A 17,758-nucleotide genomic window follows, 5' to 3' on the forward strand; every position below is an offset into this window, starting at 1 on the left:
AAATTATCTGGTACATTTGATGATAATAGGTAGCCAAATATATGTGTTAATGATCCAAATTGTATTGGACAGTCACTGTAACCTATACTTTTTTTTTTTTTTTTTTTTTTTTTTTGAGACAGGGTCTTACTCTACCACCCTGGCTGGAGTGCAGTGGCAATCACAGCTCACTGCAGCCTCCTCCTGCCAGGCTCAAGTGATCCACTCCTGCTTCCACTTCCCAAGTAGCTGGGACTACAGGTGCACGTCACCATGCCCATCTAATTATTGTATTTTTTGTAGAGATAGGGTCTCACCATGTTGCCCAGGATGGTCTCGAACTCCTGGACACAAGTGATCTGGCTGCCTCAGCTTCCCACAGTGCTGGGATTACCGGAATCATACATCGCACACAGCAACCTGTACCTTGAGTTACCTTAATTTAAGATTATTTTGAAAGAATACACCATCAATCCAGAACAATCCTCCAACTAGTTGAATCATTACAGGCTCTAGGAAAAGAGTTGGCACCTCTCCCATAGGATTCAGATATGAATAGATAGCACCATTAGTACTGCGGTTCCTTCCTCCGGCTCTATTAACCATTCCCAGGAGACAGGAGGAAAAGCACATAAAGCCCATTGCTCTCAGAGCTCTGAGGTCTGTAAATAATTATGCCTTCTTGTTTTTGAGTAAAGTAGAATGAAGTATATTACCACAGTTAATAAACTATATTCAAATTATAGCCTCCAAAGCAACAAAAGCATTCCACACTTTGAAAAGATCATAGTGACTCATTTCCTTTAAAGAGACATTTCTATTTATAGTTGCCAAAATCAATTATTTTAGTTGTGATATATTCTTTTTAAATATTTATTACCTTTATAGAATACTGAAATTTTTAAAATTGAAACATATACATTAAGTAATACTCCAATTTAAAATGGAAGAAGTAGGAATTGGAAGAAACAAATAATTAGAGTGATGTAGAAGTTGAAGTTCTGCTGCAGAATCCTTTGAACCAAACACTTGGCAGCTCCCCAGATCACATTAATTGCCTTTTTGTGTATACATTTCCACTGGCCGACTCGTCATCTTGGCTTAAAATGTAGTCATTGTAACAAGATTGGTAATATTTAAATATTCTTTCCTTCCATGCCTGTCTTATGGAACTAATGGTTTCTGAACACAAACTATTATTTTATCTTTGAAATATTTTTCTAAATATTATTAGTTTTTGTAAAATAGGCCAGATAACACCATAGCTGTCTTTAAAATACTGTCATAGTGGAACTGAAGTTAGAGACATTTTAAATCTCCCACTGCCATAGATAAAATTCATTTTTGGCCCAGCAGTCTAGAATGCTTCACCTTTCATAACCGGCGATGCCTGAGACACTGGGACCCCCGCACCAGACCAAGGGAACTGAACTCTCTCTGGCCTCATTTCCCTTTGTCACCAACCCCCCATTTTAGTGTCAAATGCCTGTGTCCATACATCATTTTAAAGATCAAAGCCTTACAAATACGTAGATTCCTCAGTAGATTTATAGAATTTAAAGACAAAAATAACTTTAGAAATCATTCTGTTCATCTCCCTCAATCTGTGAGTGACCAAAGCTTACACGCTTGCTATGCAAGACAGGAGGCAGCCATTTCTCTGAGATGCACACACATTTCAACTGTGGCGGCCTGTGGTGGCTAGATGTGTGCCCCGTGTCCTCATCTAATGTCTATAGTTGTACTATCTCTAATGTATTCAACCCCTTCCCTGACTTATATTTGAGAGCCAGTACAACCATTGATCTCATAAGCAATCTTACTGAAATACATTAATTCTGCAGACTGAATGAATGGTAACCAAAGCTGTCCTTTCATATAAACATACTTTATATTCTAAATCCAGTTTTCTTTCTATTAGCGTAACATTTCCTCTGCTAGTGATTTTAATGTTCTTGCTTCCATGGTTGGGGGTTGGGAGGGTGGTGACAGAAGAGATACCATTTTCCTTCTGGTATGAATGTGTACAAACAGGGAGGAAGGAGACATTTAACCCTTTTTACATTAAATGTTAAGAAATGTTTCTAAACATACTGAATGCTTTTCCAGTATATCTCTGGTTTTCTCTTGATTCACCACATGAATGGCAGAGAACAAATACGTGGATATAAAGTAGTATGAGGCTTAGTTTAGTATATACATATTGCTTAACTTTATCTGAGCGTGCTACCACATGCTCTAATCCCCGAACTTAATCAGTTCCTGAAGATCTGGAAGGCGGACTGGGCTTCCTCAGCACTGTGTTCTCTCTTTTCCGGGATAAAGTCACCATCTCCCCTTACCCTGATCTTGCCTTATGTTGCAGCTTTGTTTTTAATATTTCTCCAGACCACAGAAATTTGTAGTTTTGCTAAATAGGCTTATTGACATTGGTCAGTGATGGAGTGATTGGAATAAAACATTGATATGTTGGCCAAGTGCAGTGGCTCACGCCTGTAATCCCAGCACTTTGGGAGGCCGAGGCGGGTGGATCACGAGGTCAGGAGATCAAGACCATCCTGGCCAGCACTGTGAAACCCTGTCTCTACTAAAAAAAATACAGAAAATTAGCCACGTGTGGTGGCGGGCCCTGTGGTCCCAGCTACTCGGGAGACTGAGGCAGGAGAATGGCGTGAACCTGGTAGGCGGAGCTTGCGGTGAGCCAAGATCACGCCACTGCACTCCAGCCTGGGCGACAGAGCAAGACTCTGTCACCAAAAAAAAAAAAAAATTGACATGTTGTGACAACTAGTTAATGACCAATTACCATGTGCATTTGCCATATGGTAATAAACTTTGAAAGTAGCTATTCATCCTATTTGGATGATTGGAAATTCTTTTTTATAAGCCAACTATGAAAATAAAAACTGACTCACATTCCCAGAACCTAATAAATTTAGGGCATTTTGTAAAATAAATGAATATATCGTTTCTCTGTGTCTTATTTCTCTTTACTTTTTCTTAGATGTACTGTATGTCAGTGTTTTGGAGGAAACTCTAGGTTTTGCTGTAGAAAGGAGCAAGAAGTGAGAGGGAGGCGAGCCCAGGACTGTAAGCGCCAGTCATCCTCATGGTTTCTCTCTTCCTCAGCATTCCTCAGCAGCCTGGCAGCAGACGGCAGGACAGGACTGAAAGAGTTTCCCCAGAGCTGTGACTGATATATGGCAAAAACAAAGTGGGGGTGGACACCAAGAGCAGCATTTTGATGGGGTCTACCTTAGAAAGAGAGAATTCCACAAGCCTTTAAGACCTGGCTCCAGCCTATCCTTCCAGCCTTCTCTCCCACCAACCTCCATTCCCTCCATTCTGCAGCGTAAGAGCTGCTTCTGGTTCCTGGCCAGCCCCTCTGCTCGTGTGTTCTCTCCTTGCCCAGATTCTCATCATTTTTTCCTCACTAACTCGTACTTACCCTTCAAGAATCAACTCAGGAGTCTGTTCCTTGAAGCAGTCTTCTGTGATCCATCCTCACCACGCTGGGCTGTGTGTCCCAGCTTTAGATGCTCAGAGAACTCTTCACACATGGATCTCGGCATTCACCGTCTGTGATGGAACTATTTATGCTCGGTTCTTTTTCTGTCATTCCACTATTAGGTCTTTGAGAAAAGTGGTTGATTATCATAACCATGCTTGTAACCCAGTGCCATGTATAGTCCTGGCAGATAGTAGGCATGTACTCAATGTGCATTCTAAACTAAAAGTGTGGGATTTTAGCTATCAGAAAGGGAATGTATTAGGAGAATAACAAACTTTATTCTTTTGAATTACCACATCTTTTTTGAAGTGTTAAGTGGCTCTCCAGAAATAAACTGTACCCAAGAGTACTGCCATGTCTCGGGAGTCACTTTATGTGTATTTGGATGTGTGTATGTTTATAATTGTTTTAAAAGCCCTAGTTTTTTAAAAAAGCATTTCTCCAAGAAAGGCCATGGAGCAGTAATTTCTGAAGCTCATGCCTCTGACCTTTCCAGATTTTATAACCTAATTTTGTTGGGATTCTTGATCACAGGTTGTATAGAGTAGGGAATGAGTTAGCACCTTAGGTAATATGCTTAGAAAAAGATAAAATAGTGGGAAGATACACGTAAGAAAGAAAGTCTGGTAAATGCGGGAAGATTTGGAGAGGGATGAAGTGTATAATTAATGAATCTTGGACATTTATCTTTTATCCGAATAAAATTTTGTATATAATGTGAATGTCCGAAATTCCTTGGACTCTCAGGCTGAAACTAATTAAAATGTTGAAGAGCTTTATGTGATATTTGGGCATGGTGGGAGTGTTTTGGTCAGGTTTTGTTTTATATTCTACATGGAATGGTTATACATCTATCTATATAGCATCTGTACTTTCCAAAAGATTTGTCTGTTCATCAACAGCGAGTACTCCGCAGCTTTGTTCTAAATTAAGTCAACAGTAATTTTCAATTTGGAGACAGGAGTCAAACCCTAAAACTGGTAGCCAAAGAAAACAGTGCTTGGTTTTACAGTATCTAGAGGGGACTGTTAAGTAGGATGCCTTGTTTTAAAAGCCGTCTATTTCATGTCTACTATTTAGATAGTGAAAAATGGAATTAGTCTGACCCATAACACTTCGATGTCATCTCTTCTTTAGTGGTATTGGAAGGAACTGGCCCTGGGCCTCTGGAGGCAGCAGTATTCTGGCAGAATTTGGAACCCTACATTTGGAGTTTATGCACTTGAGCCACTTATCAGGAAACCCCATCTTTGCTGAAAAGGTGAGATTTTTCAATGTGCCTTGGCCTGCAAAGCAACACTGACGAGAAACAGTATCCTCTCTGAGAAGGTTTAGGAATTTTTGAGGTGGAAACAACAACCAAATTTGTTATAGCTCTTTCTGAGGTTTTGCAACATGCAGCGTTTCAATTACCCAAACTGTAAACCTACAGCCTTTCCAGTGCACCGCTCTAGCTCAGGATGTGAGGACGGCTTCCACCTCTGGTTCCCTCTACCTTAAGTTAGTTACTTAACTCATCTGAAGTTTATGTCCTTATCGAAAAATATTTAGTACTAAATGCACTGCATGAGCCAACTCTGTGAAATACAGACTGAAAGCGTTATACAAATGTGATGTTGCACCTGAATTGGTCCCTCATTTTCCGAAAGCAAATCCATCGATATTTAGATAAATTCGTGTTCCCCCCATCACTCCACCTTTATTTTCAACCTGCTTTTTGGCTTCCCTTTACAGTAAAATTCCTTGAAAGAGTCGTCTCTGTTGTCTGCTTTTCAAGTCTCTTGAACCTGCTTCAGTAGGACCTTTCCCCCAGCCACACCTGTCGCAGTGACCAGTGAGCACCACAGTGCTAAAGCCACTTACCCATTCTCCCCTTCATCTTCCTTGCCCTCTCAGCGTTCGACACAGTCAGTTCTTCGTTCCTGAGATACACTTTGCGCATGGCATGTAATGCTGTCCCAGTTTGTCTCCTTTTTTGCTGGATGCTCTTTCTGTCTTCCTTTTTGTGTCCTCCTCAACACCCCAACCTCTAAATATTGGAAAGCCCTAGCATTCAATCATGTGCCTCTTCTTTTTTATATTCACTCCCTGCATTGTTAATCCAGTCTCTGGGCTTGGCATACCATCTCTATACTCTAGACTCCAAATTTATTATTTCAGTCCCAACCCGTTCCTGAACTCCATTATATCTGTTTATTAAACATCTCCACTAAGAGGTCTGATAGACAAGTCCCACTTAAAATGCCTCAGGCTCAACGCCTAGACCTGCTTCTCCTCCAGTCTTTGCTATCTTGGTAAATGGCATCTCACTGTACCCAGTGGTCAGCCCAAAGATCTTGAGATCCTCCTGGTTCTTCTTTTTGGTAAACCCCAGGCCCAATTCCACTAAGAAATCCTTTGGGTGTCTCGCTGCCTCTACTGCTGTCCTGATCTGGGATCCATCATGTCACCTGGACTACACACCTGACCACCACGTCCTCTCTTGCCCCCTCAGCCTTCCCATGACACTCGAGTGAAATAGGCCCTTGGCCGGGCGCGGTGGCTCAAGCCTGTAATCCCAGCACTTTGGGAGGCCGAGACGGGCGGATCACGAGGTCAGGAGATCGAGACCATCCTGGCTAACACGGTGAAACCCCGTCTCTACTAAAAATACAAAAACTAGCTGGGCGAGGTGGCGGGCGCCTGTAGTCTCAGCTACTCAGGAGGCTGAGGCAGGAGAATGGTGTAAACCCGGGAGGCGGAGCTTGCAGTGAGCTGAGATCCGGCCACTGCACTCCAGTCCGGGCGACAGAGCAAGACTCCGCCTCAAAAAAAAAAAAAAAAGAAATAGGCCCTTACTGTGACGTGGGGCCTGGGTGACCTGGGCCCTGGCTCTCCTCTCATCTCCTCTGCCTGCTGACATTCTCCCCTTTGCCTCCTCACCTCTGGCCTCAGTGGCCTTGCAAACCTGCTGTTTCCTCGGGGCCTTTGTACTTGCTCCGCTCTCTGTTTCGAGTGCTCTTCCTCCACATTTCCATGTGGCCTGCCCCCTCACTTCTTTAATATTCTGCTCAAACACCTCTGCCTTGCCGGGCCACTCTGACTAACGTGGGATAGCCTCTCCACATCACCCTGTCCCATTACTCTCAATCAGCTCCGGCTACCGTAACAAAAACGCAGCCAGAAACAACAGAAATTTCTTTCTTACGGTTCTGGAGGCTGGGAAATCCAAGATCAAACTACCAACGAGGTAGGTTTCATTCTGGGCCTCTTCCCTGAACTTTTAGACAATGAGCACTGTCCCATTGTTTGTTCACATGATGTCGTCTTTGTGCTCTGAGGGAGAGAAGGAGTCACAGAGAGAGAGCTCTTGTGTCTCTTATGAGGGCACTAATCCCATTTAATGGTCTGCCGTCATAACCTAATTGCCATCTCCACATAAATCTCCAAATACAATCACATTGGGAAGTAGGGTTTCAGCATATGAATTTAGGGGTATGCAGTTCAACCCGTAGCACCCTCTTATTTTTTTCCACAGTATTTACCATCTCCTGATGTACTATACAGTTAGATGTTACTTAACAGTGTTTCAGTCAACAATGGACCACATATATGACAGTGGTCCTGTAAGTTTATAATGGAGTTGAAAAAATTCCTACGGCCTCGTGACATCATAGCCGTCATAATGTCATAGTGCAATGCATTACTTACTTGTTTGTGGTGGTGATGGCATAAACATACTCTACTGCCAGTCATATAAAAGTAGAGCACATACAATTATGTACAGTACATAATATTTGATAAAGTAAATGACTGCATTACTGATTTATGTACTACTATCGTTTTTATTGTTATTTTAGAATGTACCACTTTTGTTTTAAGTTACCTGTAGAAGCAAGGTCCTTCTAGAGGTATTCCTCTTGAAGGCATTGTTATCACAGGAGTTGACAGCTCCATGCATGCTGCTGCCCCAAAAGACCTTCCAGTGGGATAAGATGTAGAGGTGGAAGGCAGTAATATTGATGGTCCTGCTCTGTGTAGTCCAAAGCTAGTGTGTATATGTGTCTTAGTTTTTAACAAAAAGTTTAAAAAGTTAAACAACTTTAAAAAGAAATTTTAAATAGAAAAAAGCTTATGGATAAGAATATAAAGAAAGAAACTATTTTGGTAGAACTATACAAAGTGTGTTTTAAGCTAACGGTTATTACAAAAGAGTCAAAAATTTTTTTTAAATTAAGCTTATACAGTAAAATTACAGTAATCTAAGGTTAATTTATTATTGAAGAAAGAAAAATACTTTTACAAATGTATTGATAATGGCTAAGTATACCGTGTTTATAAAGTTTACAGTAGTACACAGTAACGTCCCAGGCCTTCACATTCACTCATTACTCACTTACTAACTCATCCACTGCAACTTCTAGTCCTGCGAGTTTCATTCATGAAAAGTGTTCTATACAAAGTGCCCTGTATTTATATATAGGGTTAACCCTATAGAAAGGTATCGTTTTTCATCTTTTATAGTGTGCTTTTCTATGTTTAGATACACAAATACTTCAGTGGAGTAACATATACTACACAGGTTTGTAGCCTACAAACAGTAGGCTGTGCCAACTACATTTGTGACAGTGTACTCTATGATGTTTGTACAGCAGTGAAAATGCCTGTGTTTCCCAGCATGTATCCCTGTCATTAAGTGACACATGACTATACTTACGTATTTATTTATGTATTTATTTATTTATTGTCTGTCCCATCCCACTAGGATGCACAATTCTAAGAGTACGGTGACTTTGTGTATCCACTGGCCCCTTGTTCCTAGGATGGCATCTGGCTAATGGTAGATAACTAATCAGTGTGACTATATTCACTTACTGCTATTATGTTTGTAATAATAAGCTAACAGCAATTATCTTTATTCTAACTCTGCATCATTTAAGTCAACTTATTTTTTCTAAAATGGAAAAATATGTTCAAGAAGAAGAAGAATGGCTGAAAATTGTTTTTCATATTTTCACAGTAACGTTTTATTTTCTATTATAGGTAATGAATATTCGAACAGTACTGAACAAACTGGAAAAACCACAAGGCCTTTATCCTAACTATCTGAATCCCAGTAGTGGACAGTGGGGTCAACGTAAGTCAGAAGACTCGCATTATTATAGCTCTTTATGGTACTGTACTCGTCAAGGGAGAGGAAGCACAAAAGCAGCACAGATTTTGTTGAGAAATGTTTAGAAAAGGAGAAAACAGCATGGCTGCTTTAATAAACAGGCTTCTGTCATCAAGATTGTGTTACCAGGAAACTGGATTGTGTATTGTTCATATATAACTCCAAGTGTGATAACATATAAGCACATTTAAAGCTATTAATAAGAAAGGGAAGATCTGGCCAGAGTAGTGTGGGGATGATAACCTGTAACAAGCTGGTCATGTGGATAGAAAGGAAATTCATTCCTTTGTATTAATGACTATGAGGGTTTTATAGAGAGTAGGTAGACCATTCTGCTTCCTAACATTCTCTATTTCTACGTGACTATACAATGAGAGGGAGCCTAAATTTTTAAGAGTTGGGAAATTGGAAGAGCAAACAGCCTGTTTTTCTCTACTTAATTTTAAGCTGCCAGATAAAGGTTTCTTGCCAGTAGAATTACCTTTAGGATGGAAGAAAGTATTGCACAAGGACTTTTGATCCTAGAAGCCTGCACTTAAGACTCTTCAGATGATTTTGAGCAGGGGCATAAAGATTCAGAGTAGTTGAAAGAAATGTTCTCAAGCTGATTTGGAAAAACAGTAGTAGATTAAATAGCAACTGAAAACAAGTGAAGAATATTGAGATGCCCAGCTGTGGCAAGAGTACACTGCCTTAAGATTTTACTCTAATTTGGGTTTTTTCTTTATATTTTAATGTCATGTTCTTAGATACCTCACTGTTACTTTAGAAGTACTTTTCTTAAAGAATAATAGGATAGAATGTGCTAAAATCCAAATGCTAAAATATGTCTGTAGCTCTGGAAGGCCTAGCCATTGAAACCTTAGGGCTATACTCAAGGTTACCACTTACGTAGTGTGGTCAACAGATCACTGGAAGTCCTTGAGACCTCTGAAGAGGCCCACAAGGTCAAAACTATTTTTATTATAACACTAATATAATATATTAAGACATATAACACATGTCTTAGTCATATTTACTAAGCCAGTACACCGTGTCTTGCACTTAGTGGGTGTTTACATAGTTAAATTTTGTGAATAGATATGTGCTCTGTATCTCATCTCTCTCTCTGCCTCTGCTGTTTGATAGTGGTGCTCTAAAAGACTTTCTGCCTTTTCTAAAATGTTGATGTTTACACCTACAGTGTTAGGTGAAACTGCTGAAGCCTTACTGAGAACAAAGGCAAACAAACACCAAATAGTACTAATACTCATATTCTTTCTTTTTTTTTTTTTCTTTTTTGGGGGACAGCGTCTCACTGTGTCACACAGGCTGGAGTACAGTGGCATGATCTCAGCTCATTGCGACTTCTGCCTCCTGGGCTCACACTAGGTCCAAGTGATCTTCCCACCTCGGCCCCTGAGTAGCTGGGACTACAGGTGCACACTGCCGTGCTCAGCCAATTTTTAAATTTTTTTTTTTTTTTTTGGGTAGAGACAAGGTCTCATTATATTTCCCAGATTGGCCTTAAACTTTTAGGCTCGAGCGATCCCTTTCCCTTGGCCTCCCAATGCTGGGATTACAGGCATGAGCCACCACACCAGCCCCCATTGTATTCTTAGTAGCATTTTAAAAAAGGATACCAGTTTCACTTATGAATGTGCTTAATGAAAAAGTAAAAAAAAAAAAAAATTAGTGATTCTAGTAAATATCAACCCTTGAGTACACACCTTTGTCATATTCTATGAGATGAAATGGAAAGTACTCATAAATCACTCCTGCTGAATTATGAAAAATGGTAGTTGCATCAAGGAAAAGCTCTTGGGTGTTTGAGTTGCAAGCTGAACTAGCCACTTACTGTTTCATGGATTCAACATTTTTACTTGAAAGAACAACTTAAAAAATGGTTATTTAGGCTAGGTAATTGGGAGCCATATTCTTGAAAATGAGCTTGTCACTTCAAGGAAAAGTCACGGTATTTGTGCCAATGATTATAATCCAAGTTTCTAAATAAAAAATAGAATTTTGGAAAACTTGTACATGCTACCATGAACTTGACACAAATACTTTTCCTATTAGATTGATGATGATATTAACAAATGTGGTTTTCTGACATTGTACAATGGAACGTGTCAATATTTGAAAGATCTGCATAATTCATTGAGCCAGTATTTTCCAAATGACCAAAGCATGATCTTATAAGATCATACATGGAAAACAGTCTATGTAAAGTACAGGATAGACCAATGGATTTTAATGTAACAATACAAAAATTCATTGATGTAATTTCTAATTTTACAACGCAATTAACCTTTAAAAAAGAAACCACTTGTTGACTATTATACTATCAAAGAAAAATATCCACAATTGTGTGAAAAATCTGTTAAAATATCCTTCCTTTTTCTGACTGTATTACTGTGTGAGGCTGACTTTTCTTGATGTATTACAGCCAAAACAACATACAGCAAAGGATTGAAAGTAGGGCAGGCATGAGTATCCAGCTGTCTCCTATCAAGGCAAACAAGAAAGAGATATGCAAAAATGTGAAATCGTGTCAGTCTTCTCACTAATTTTTTGTTTTGTTTTGTAAAATATAACTTTTTTGAAAAATTGTTTATGTTAATAGGCATGTAATTATTATTTTAAATGAAATAAGAAAAGTATTTTTAAATTATTTTAATTTTCCAATGTAGTAAATATAGGTGTTACTTACATAAATTATTTGGGGTGCCCATTTCTTTTGAAGATTACAAAAGGGTGCTGAGACTCAACAGTTTGAAGGCCACTAGAGGACTGGGAATAAAACAACTTGTGTATATTTCTGTTGTTATTGTTGTTGTTGTTTGAGACAGAGTCTCCCTCTGTCACCCCGGCTGGAGTGCAGTGGCACGATCTCAGCTCATTGCAGCCTCCCTGTCTCATGCTCAGGCAGTTCTCCTGCCTCAGCCTCCCGAGTAGCTGGGACTACAGGCGCCCGCCACCACACACAGCTAATTTTTGTTTTTTTAGTAGAGATGAGGGTTTCACCATGTTAGCCAGGCTGGTCTCGAACTCCTGACCTCAGGTGATCCGCCCTCTGCGGCCTCCCAAAGTGTTGGGATTACAGGCGTGAGACACCACGCTGGGCCCGCCTCTGCTTTTAATGGTTGTTCTGCTTGTTCTCTTTTAGCAGTTGCCGCTGCTCCTCAGTTGTGGCTGAAAGGCAGTATCGGGTCCTGGTCACTGATAATATGAACTGATCTTGTTACTGTTGAGGCCAGATGGCAGGGTTTCATGTCTGTGCACAGAGCATTTGTCATCTTTGATTTCTGTAACAGCCATCCGTCTATCTGTATCTAATCTGGCTAGCTATGTGTAGTGTCACCAGCATCATTGGGGGATTGTTTCAGAGAGAAATTCAGATGAAGTCAACAAAAATTTTACAAGGGAGATATTGAGTATTTTAATTCTTCTTTGTCTTGATTCTTTTGCTACTTGCTTTTTCTCTTTTTTAGATATTATAAATCCTTTTATGGGACCTATTCTTTCGAAGAAAAGAATACATTACTCCTTCAGAGAAAAGCGTAATGTTTGACTGACTACAGTACACCTCACCTTTAGAGCAGCTGGACATAAAAATACCGTATTATGTTCTTTCTAGAAGTAGGTTGATCCTTTCCTACTGATAAAATCAGGCCCATTTCTCCCCCACATCCGCTAAGATGTTTACACAGGACTGTGTTTGTCGACAAACAGCCATCCAGGCCTGAAGGAAGCTTAGTGAGTGATACGCTAAATTAATGAGAAGACCTGTTTCTCCTCTACGTTTCTTTGTCTGAAATTTTTATAGGCAGGGAATTTTAAAAATAGAAAACTAGCAAATACCAACATTAATTAAAACAAATGTATTCTTATGTAACACTTTTTTCTTTTTTTAAAAAAAATCCCCAAATGCCCGAACTCGCTTCTTCCATCTATTAGAAAATCATAACCCAAGGGGAGGAAAACATCAAGCTCCTTCTGGCCGTTGGTTTTCAGCTCTCATTGCTTTAACTCCAAAAGACATGTCGGATCCTGGCCATCGTTTCCTATCACTTCATGGAGTCAGTGTTGTTTTGACAATGCCAGCGCGGGATTTGCTTTTCCACGCATCACTTGCATTTGTCTCCTACAATGATGTTGATAACAACAGGGTTTATTATTGATGAGTTCGTACTTAGTCTACTTAGTTTGTAAATGTCAGAGGTTTCTGTATTGATTTAGGAAACTGTAAAGGTCACTTCAAGAATCAGACTTAGAATTTTTAAAATACATTTTTACACTAAAATGTAAACTATAATTCTACACTTTCTGCAATAAGAAAATCACACACTTAACTACTTTAAAACATGGCTCTTTAGCTTGGATAGTTACAGCCCTTTATTAAGGTTGACATAGAAGAATTTTGCTTTGTTCGTCAATTATTTGTTGAGTACCTACCATGGGCAAGACACTTTCCAGGGGCTGGGGTGGACTGGGAAACATAATAAGTCTGGTCTCTGCCCTCTTGGTTCATGATCTCGTGGAGGAGACAGAAGAAAATGTTACCACATTTTGAAATTGCAGGTGATAAATGTGTGCGATCAAAAAGTGTGTGACAAGGGAACCTAGTGGGATTGTCAGAGAACACGCCTTTGAGGGAGTGCCATTTGATCCCAGGTATGAAGTATGAGTAAGAACTACTAAAGAAGGGGAAGGGGGTCCTAGGGTCTTATTTCATGCATAGAGAACAAGGCCTATAGAAGGCCTGCCTGAGATGAGATGGAGCCTGATGTTTTTGAGGAACCAAAAGAAGGGCTGTATAGCAAGTGAGCAGAAAGCAAGTGGAGCCAGACTGAATGGCATAGAGAAGATTGAGATCTTGCGTGGCACCAAACACACAGGATTGGGCTTCGAGTAAAGGGTAATCACGTTCACGTATTAAGAGGGCTACTCTGACATTAATGTGGGGAACAGATTGAAGGAGCACTGTCATTAGAACTCTGGGCCGGGCGTGGTGGCTCATGTCTGTAATCCCAGCACTTTTGGAAGGCTGAGGCGAGCGGATCATGAGGTCAGGAGTTCGAAACCAGCCTGGTCAACATGGTGAAACCCCGTCTCTTCTAAAAATACAAAAATTAGCCAGATGTGGGGGCGAGTGCCTGTAATCCCAACCACTCGGGAGGCTGAGGCAGGACAATCACTTGAACCTGGGAGACAGAGGTTGCTGTGAGCTGAGATCGCGCCATTGCACTCCAGCCTGGTGACAGAGCAAGACTCTGTCTCAAAAAAAAAGAAAAGAAAATGAGGATACCTATCCTATAGTTACGAGATTGTTGATAATACATGTAGTGGATCCGGCATGATAAATGGCAGTGAAGGTGGACTGTAGGAATGGAGTATTAGGAGGAAAAACTTCTTCTGCCCCATATTCTTTCTGACTGCCCCTGTCCCATAGGTATTTGGGATTCATAGCACTAGAAAATTTATCAAACAATAATAGGCTGAGCACAGTGGTTCATGCTTATAATCCCTCTTCTTTGAGAGGCCCAGGTGGGAGGATCGCTTGAGGCCAGGAGTTGTAGATCAGCTGAGGCAACATAGCGAGATGCCGTTTCTACCAAAAATTTAAAAATGAGCCTGGCGTGGTGATGCATGCCTGCAGTCCCAGCCACTTAGGAGGCTGAGGCAGGAGGATCGCTTGAGCTCAGGAGTTTGAGGTTATAGTGAGCTATCATCGTGCCTCTGCACTCCAGCCTGGGTGACAGAGTGAGATTAGAAATAATAATAATGGCAGTGAACCTGAGGAGCTTCTTGTTTAATTGATTACAAACCACTTGTTTAAAAAGATTTGTTAATATTCATAGCTTTGCCAGAATTTTATATTATTCAGAACTAAAGCAAATAAAAATGTATTTAAATATATACTGTGAACATTTTAGTTGGGTATTTTTCACTAGAGAACCAGATTTTTAGAATTAGGGGTGATTACATATCTTTTATCTTCCATGTTTACAAAACTACTCTGGTAATTATTTAGAGTATGTTATATTAGTTAATAGCCCATCTGCTCATTTCAGAATATCTTTCTGAAAATAAAAGATGTGTTGGAATTTAAATGTAACAGTGACTTGCAGTTGACATAGGGTTGCATCCTAGTTGCTAATGTGATTTTGCTCCTTTATCTGAATTAAAAGCTGAATCACTCTAAAATTCAATTCCCTCTCTTTCCAGATCATGTATCAGTTGGAGGTCTTGGAGACAGCTTCTATGAATATTTGCTGAAGGCCTGGTTAATGTCTGACAAGACAGATCTGGAAGCTAAGAAGATGTATTTTGATGCTGTTCAGGTAACCCAATATTTAAATCTTCTTTGCCACTCAGCCCTAACTTATAACTTTTATATTAATCAAGTTTTAATGAATAAGTGATGTACTACATGAATGAGTTACAAAATACTTCCAGTTAGGTAGAGTTCGATATCTGCTAATATCATAATAATAGTAATCATATTTGATGTTTATTTCTAATTGGGCAGCTAAAGTTTTTGCATGGTTTAAACCTCAGTTAAGAGTCACATATCTGAAAAAGTCGTATTCTTTCATAAATATGAATTATCTCCTTAGGACCACAATTTATATTATGTGGGGGGAAATCCTGAATTTGTATTCTGACAATTGCCTAAGTTAAAATTGCCCAAGAAGACAGAGAGTCCCAATGGCTACCTCCATGTGAAGTAAACTTGTCCCCAGAGATATGTGGACAGTACTCTAAGGAAATCCACACATAAAAATCTGAATAAACTCATATTTAAGGGAAGATCATTAATAGTATCAAAGATTCTTTACAGTGGAGAAGTAAGAGGCAACAGTTGTGTGTTGAATTGCCTACCATGTGCTAAGCAGTGTGTTAGGGTAGCTCCTTTAAATGAAATGGTGGAGTTGGGTTGTTTTTTTTTCTCTCTCACAGTACTGGAGATATTACCCAGTTTTACAGATAAAGTTGCTGTACCTCAGAGAAATTACATGTCAAACCAAAATTAAGATTAAAGTTTGTCTGTATCAACACCCATTGCTTTTAAGTCATTCACTGTGGATTTATTTGTAAGAATTTCCATTCTACATTTAAATCTTCATTTACTAATTTGCAAGCAGTAAGTTAGTAAGGTAAGTTAGAAACTACTTAAAGTCTCTAGGAGGAGGCCAGTATAAAAGTAAACTAAGAAACACCTCCAGTTAAGCCTCAATCAAAACCAAAAATAAAGTTAGAAAGTAAATCAAGTCAGGAAGAAAATTATTTTATCTAAAATATTTATACTCTTCAGGAACAAAATTTTTTAGTGGCATCAGGTGTTTTTGTGATTATTTTATGTGATAACACATATATTCTTTTACTATTATCAAGGCTTCTCAAGTAGTGTTGTGAAATAGTGCCTCAGTCCTCAGAAAAATTTTCTTTGTCTTGACAGCTTAGAAATTTTTTAATAAAGTGTTAATTCATAGGAAAAAAATGGAAATTTTTAATCCCAAAGATGTAGCCATTATACAATTGGTTTTTCTAACAAGAGGTCTGGGTTATTTTGACATAGGCATACTTGTTTATTTAAATAGAAATGCAACTTGCTTTGTTCTGGTTAACTACGCTGACTATGACATTGCTTTCCTTTACAAGTCTTCACTACTTCCCATGCAGGAACCAGAAGCGCCTTAGTGAGAACACTGGCCTACATTTGGCACAGCCTTTATAAAGGCATGTGATTAACATCAAAAGCAAACTAGGATATGATCCACATGGCCTCTTTTAGGTTTATTTTTCCTCACTGCTATGAGGTTTCAGATTTTAATCTAGGGAGTTCTCCATATTTTATAGTTTCCATTCTGTCATCCTCTAATTACCATACTGGCAGACGTTTTAATTATTCTAATCTTAAATTGGCCCTCTGAGATCTTGATGTTCAAAAAAAGACAACTTTGAAATATTATTTGAAATATTTTCTTCCTAGTTCCTAAAACCATACCTACACAACTTTTAGTATATTGTAATCAGACAAATCATTGACAGGAAAATCCATTAAGAACAAATGAAGTCAAAGTGTTTCCTGCTTCTCTTAGTAGTAAAAGCTACTTTTCATTGCATTGTGTATTTTCAACTTAGAAAGCAAAGCTAGAACAACTGCATTTCTGTTTTGAGAAGTAGCAGCGTCTTATACAGCAAAGTTTCTTTCTGTTCAGTTGCACTTTAGAAGATTATTGTAACCAAGGGGAGGATGCTGCACGCTATTGTTCTTGACAGTTGATTACTGAAGATACTGTTACTCTGTTGTAGCTTCAAGTAGATTTTGGGAAGCATTTAATCCCAGAGTGGTATAATTTATTTGATTATTTTAGTAACAAAATATTTTGAGCTTTCAACTGGCCATCATGGCCCTATCTGGAGATTATACTAGGAACTCACAATGGTAAATGATACCTGGGCAGATGACTTATCAGACACTTATGATTCTGAAGCCTTCGTCAAACCAATTTTTTAAATCAATTATGGAAGGATTAAATCACAAAATATATAGTACCCTTTTTTCTAATCAATTATCTGTAGCCTTGACACAGTTTTTTCAGATCTACTAAAGACTATCCTTCTTTGTATTTATTTATATTTTCCCATGGCCACACAAAATTATTGCTTTGAAGGTCTTGGAATTTCATTGTAGCTTTTATTAAAAGGTAGCAACTTGGTCCGAACCATGCCAGAAATAATATCGTACTTTATTTAGGATCCATAACAGGGTAATAATGTTTCTCTAATTCATGCTCAAAAGCTATTACTCTTGTCATGTAGAAAGAATAATTTCTTGGGTTATGAACAAGTATCTGCTTGAAGGACTTTATTGCAATTTTTGTTATGAGAAGTATAAATAGCTAAGATCTTCAGTTGCATAAAATAAGAATGAAATATTAATGTAATAACTAAACCATCAATAACATTAGCTTAACCACAGTTAATGAGCACAGTAATATGTTCATTTATTTCTTACCATCTTAGTTTCATTCGTTTATTTCTAATAAAGGTAGGAAAGGTTTTGGCTTCCTGTGTATTCATTTTCATTCATTCTTCTCTATCACAAGTTTTTTTCTGTGTCTATT

At 38.9% G+C, this 17,758-nt stretch overlaps 1 protein-coding gene across 1 annotated transcript in view; it reads left to right on the forward strand.

Moving 5' to 3' along the window:
* The window catches only part of MAN1A1 (mannosidase alpha class 1A member 1), a 165,157-nt gene that overhangs the window by 136,232 nt on the left and 11,167 nt on the right, over nt 1-17,758 (forward strand). Inside the window, exons 6-8 of the mRNA XM_023218998.1 lie at nt 4,628-4,751; nt 8,513-8,606; nt 14,853-14,968. Of these exons, the coding sequence (XP_023074766.1) occupies nt 4,628-4,751; nt 8,513-8,606; nt 14,853-14,968 (334 nt within the window). The remainder of the gene's footprint in view (nt 1-4,627; nt 4,752-8,512; nt 8,607-14,852; nt 14,969-17,758) is intronic.

The sequence above is a fragment of the Piliocolobus tephrosceles genome, chromosome 5 (genome assembly GCF_002776525.5).
Source record: "Piliocolobus tephrosceles isolate RC106 chromosome 5, ASM277652v3, whole genome shotgun sequence".
NCBI lineage: Eukaryota > Metazoa > Chordata > Mammalia > Primates > Cercopithecidae > Piliocolobus > Piliocolobus tephrosceles.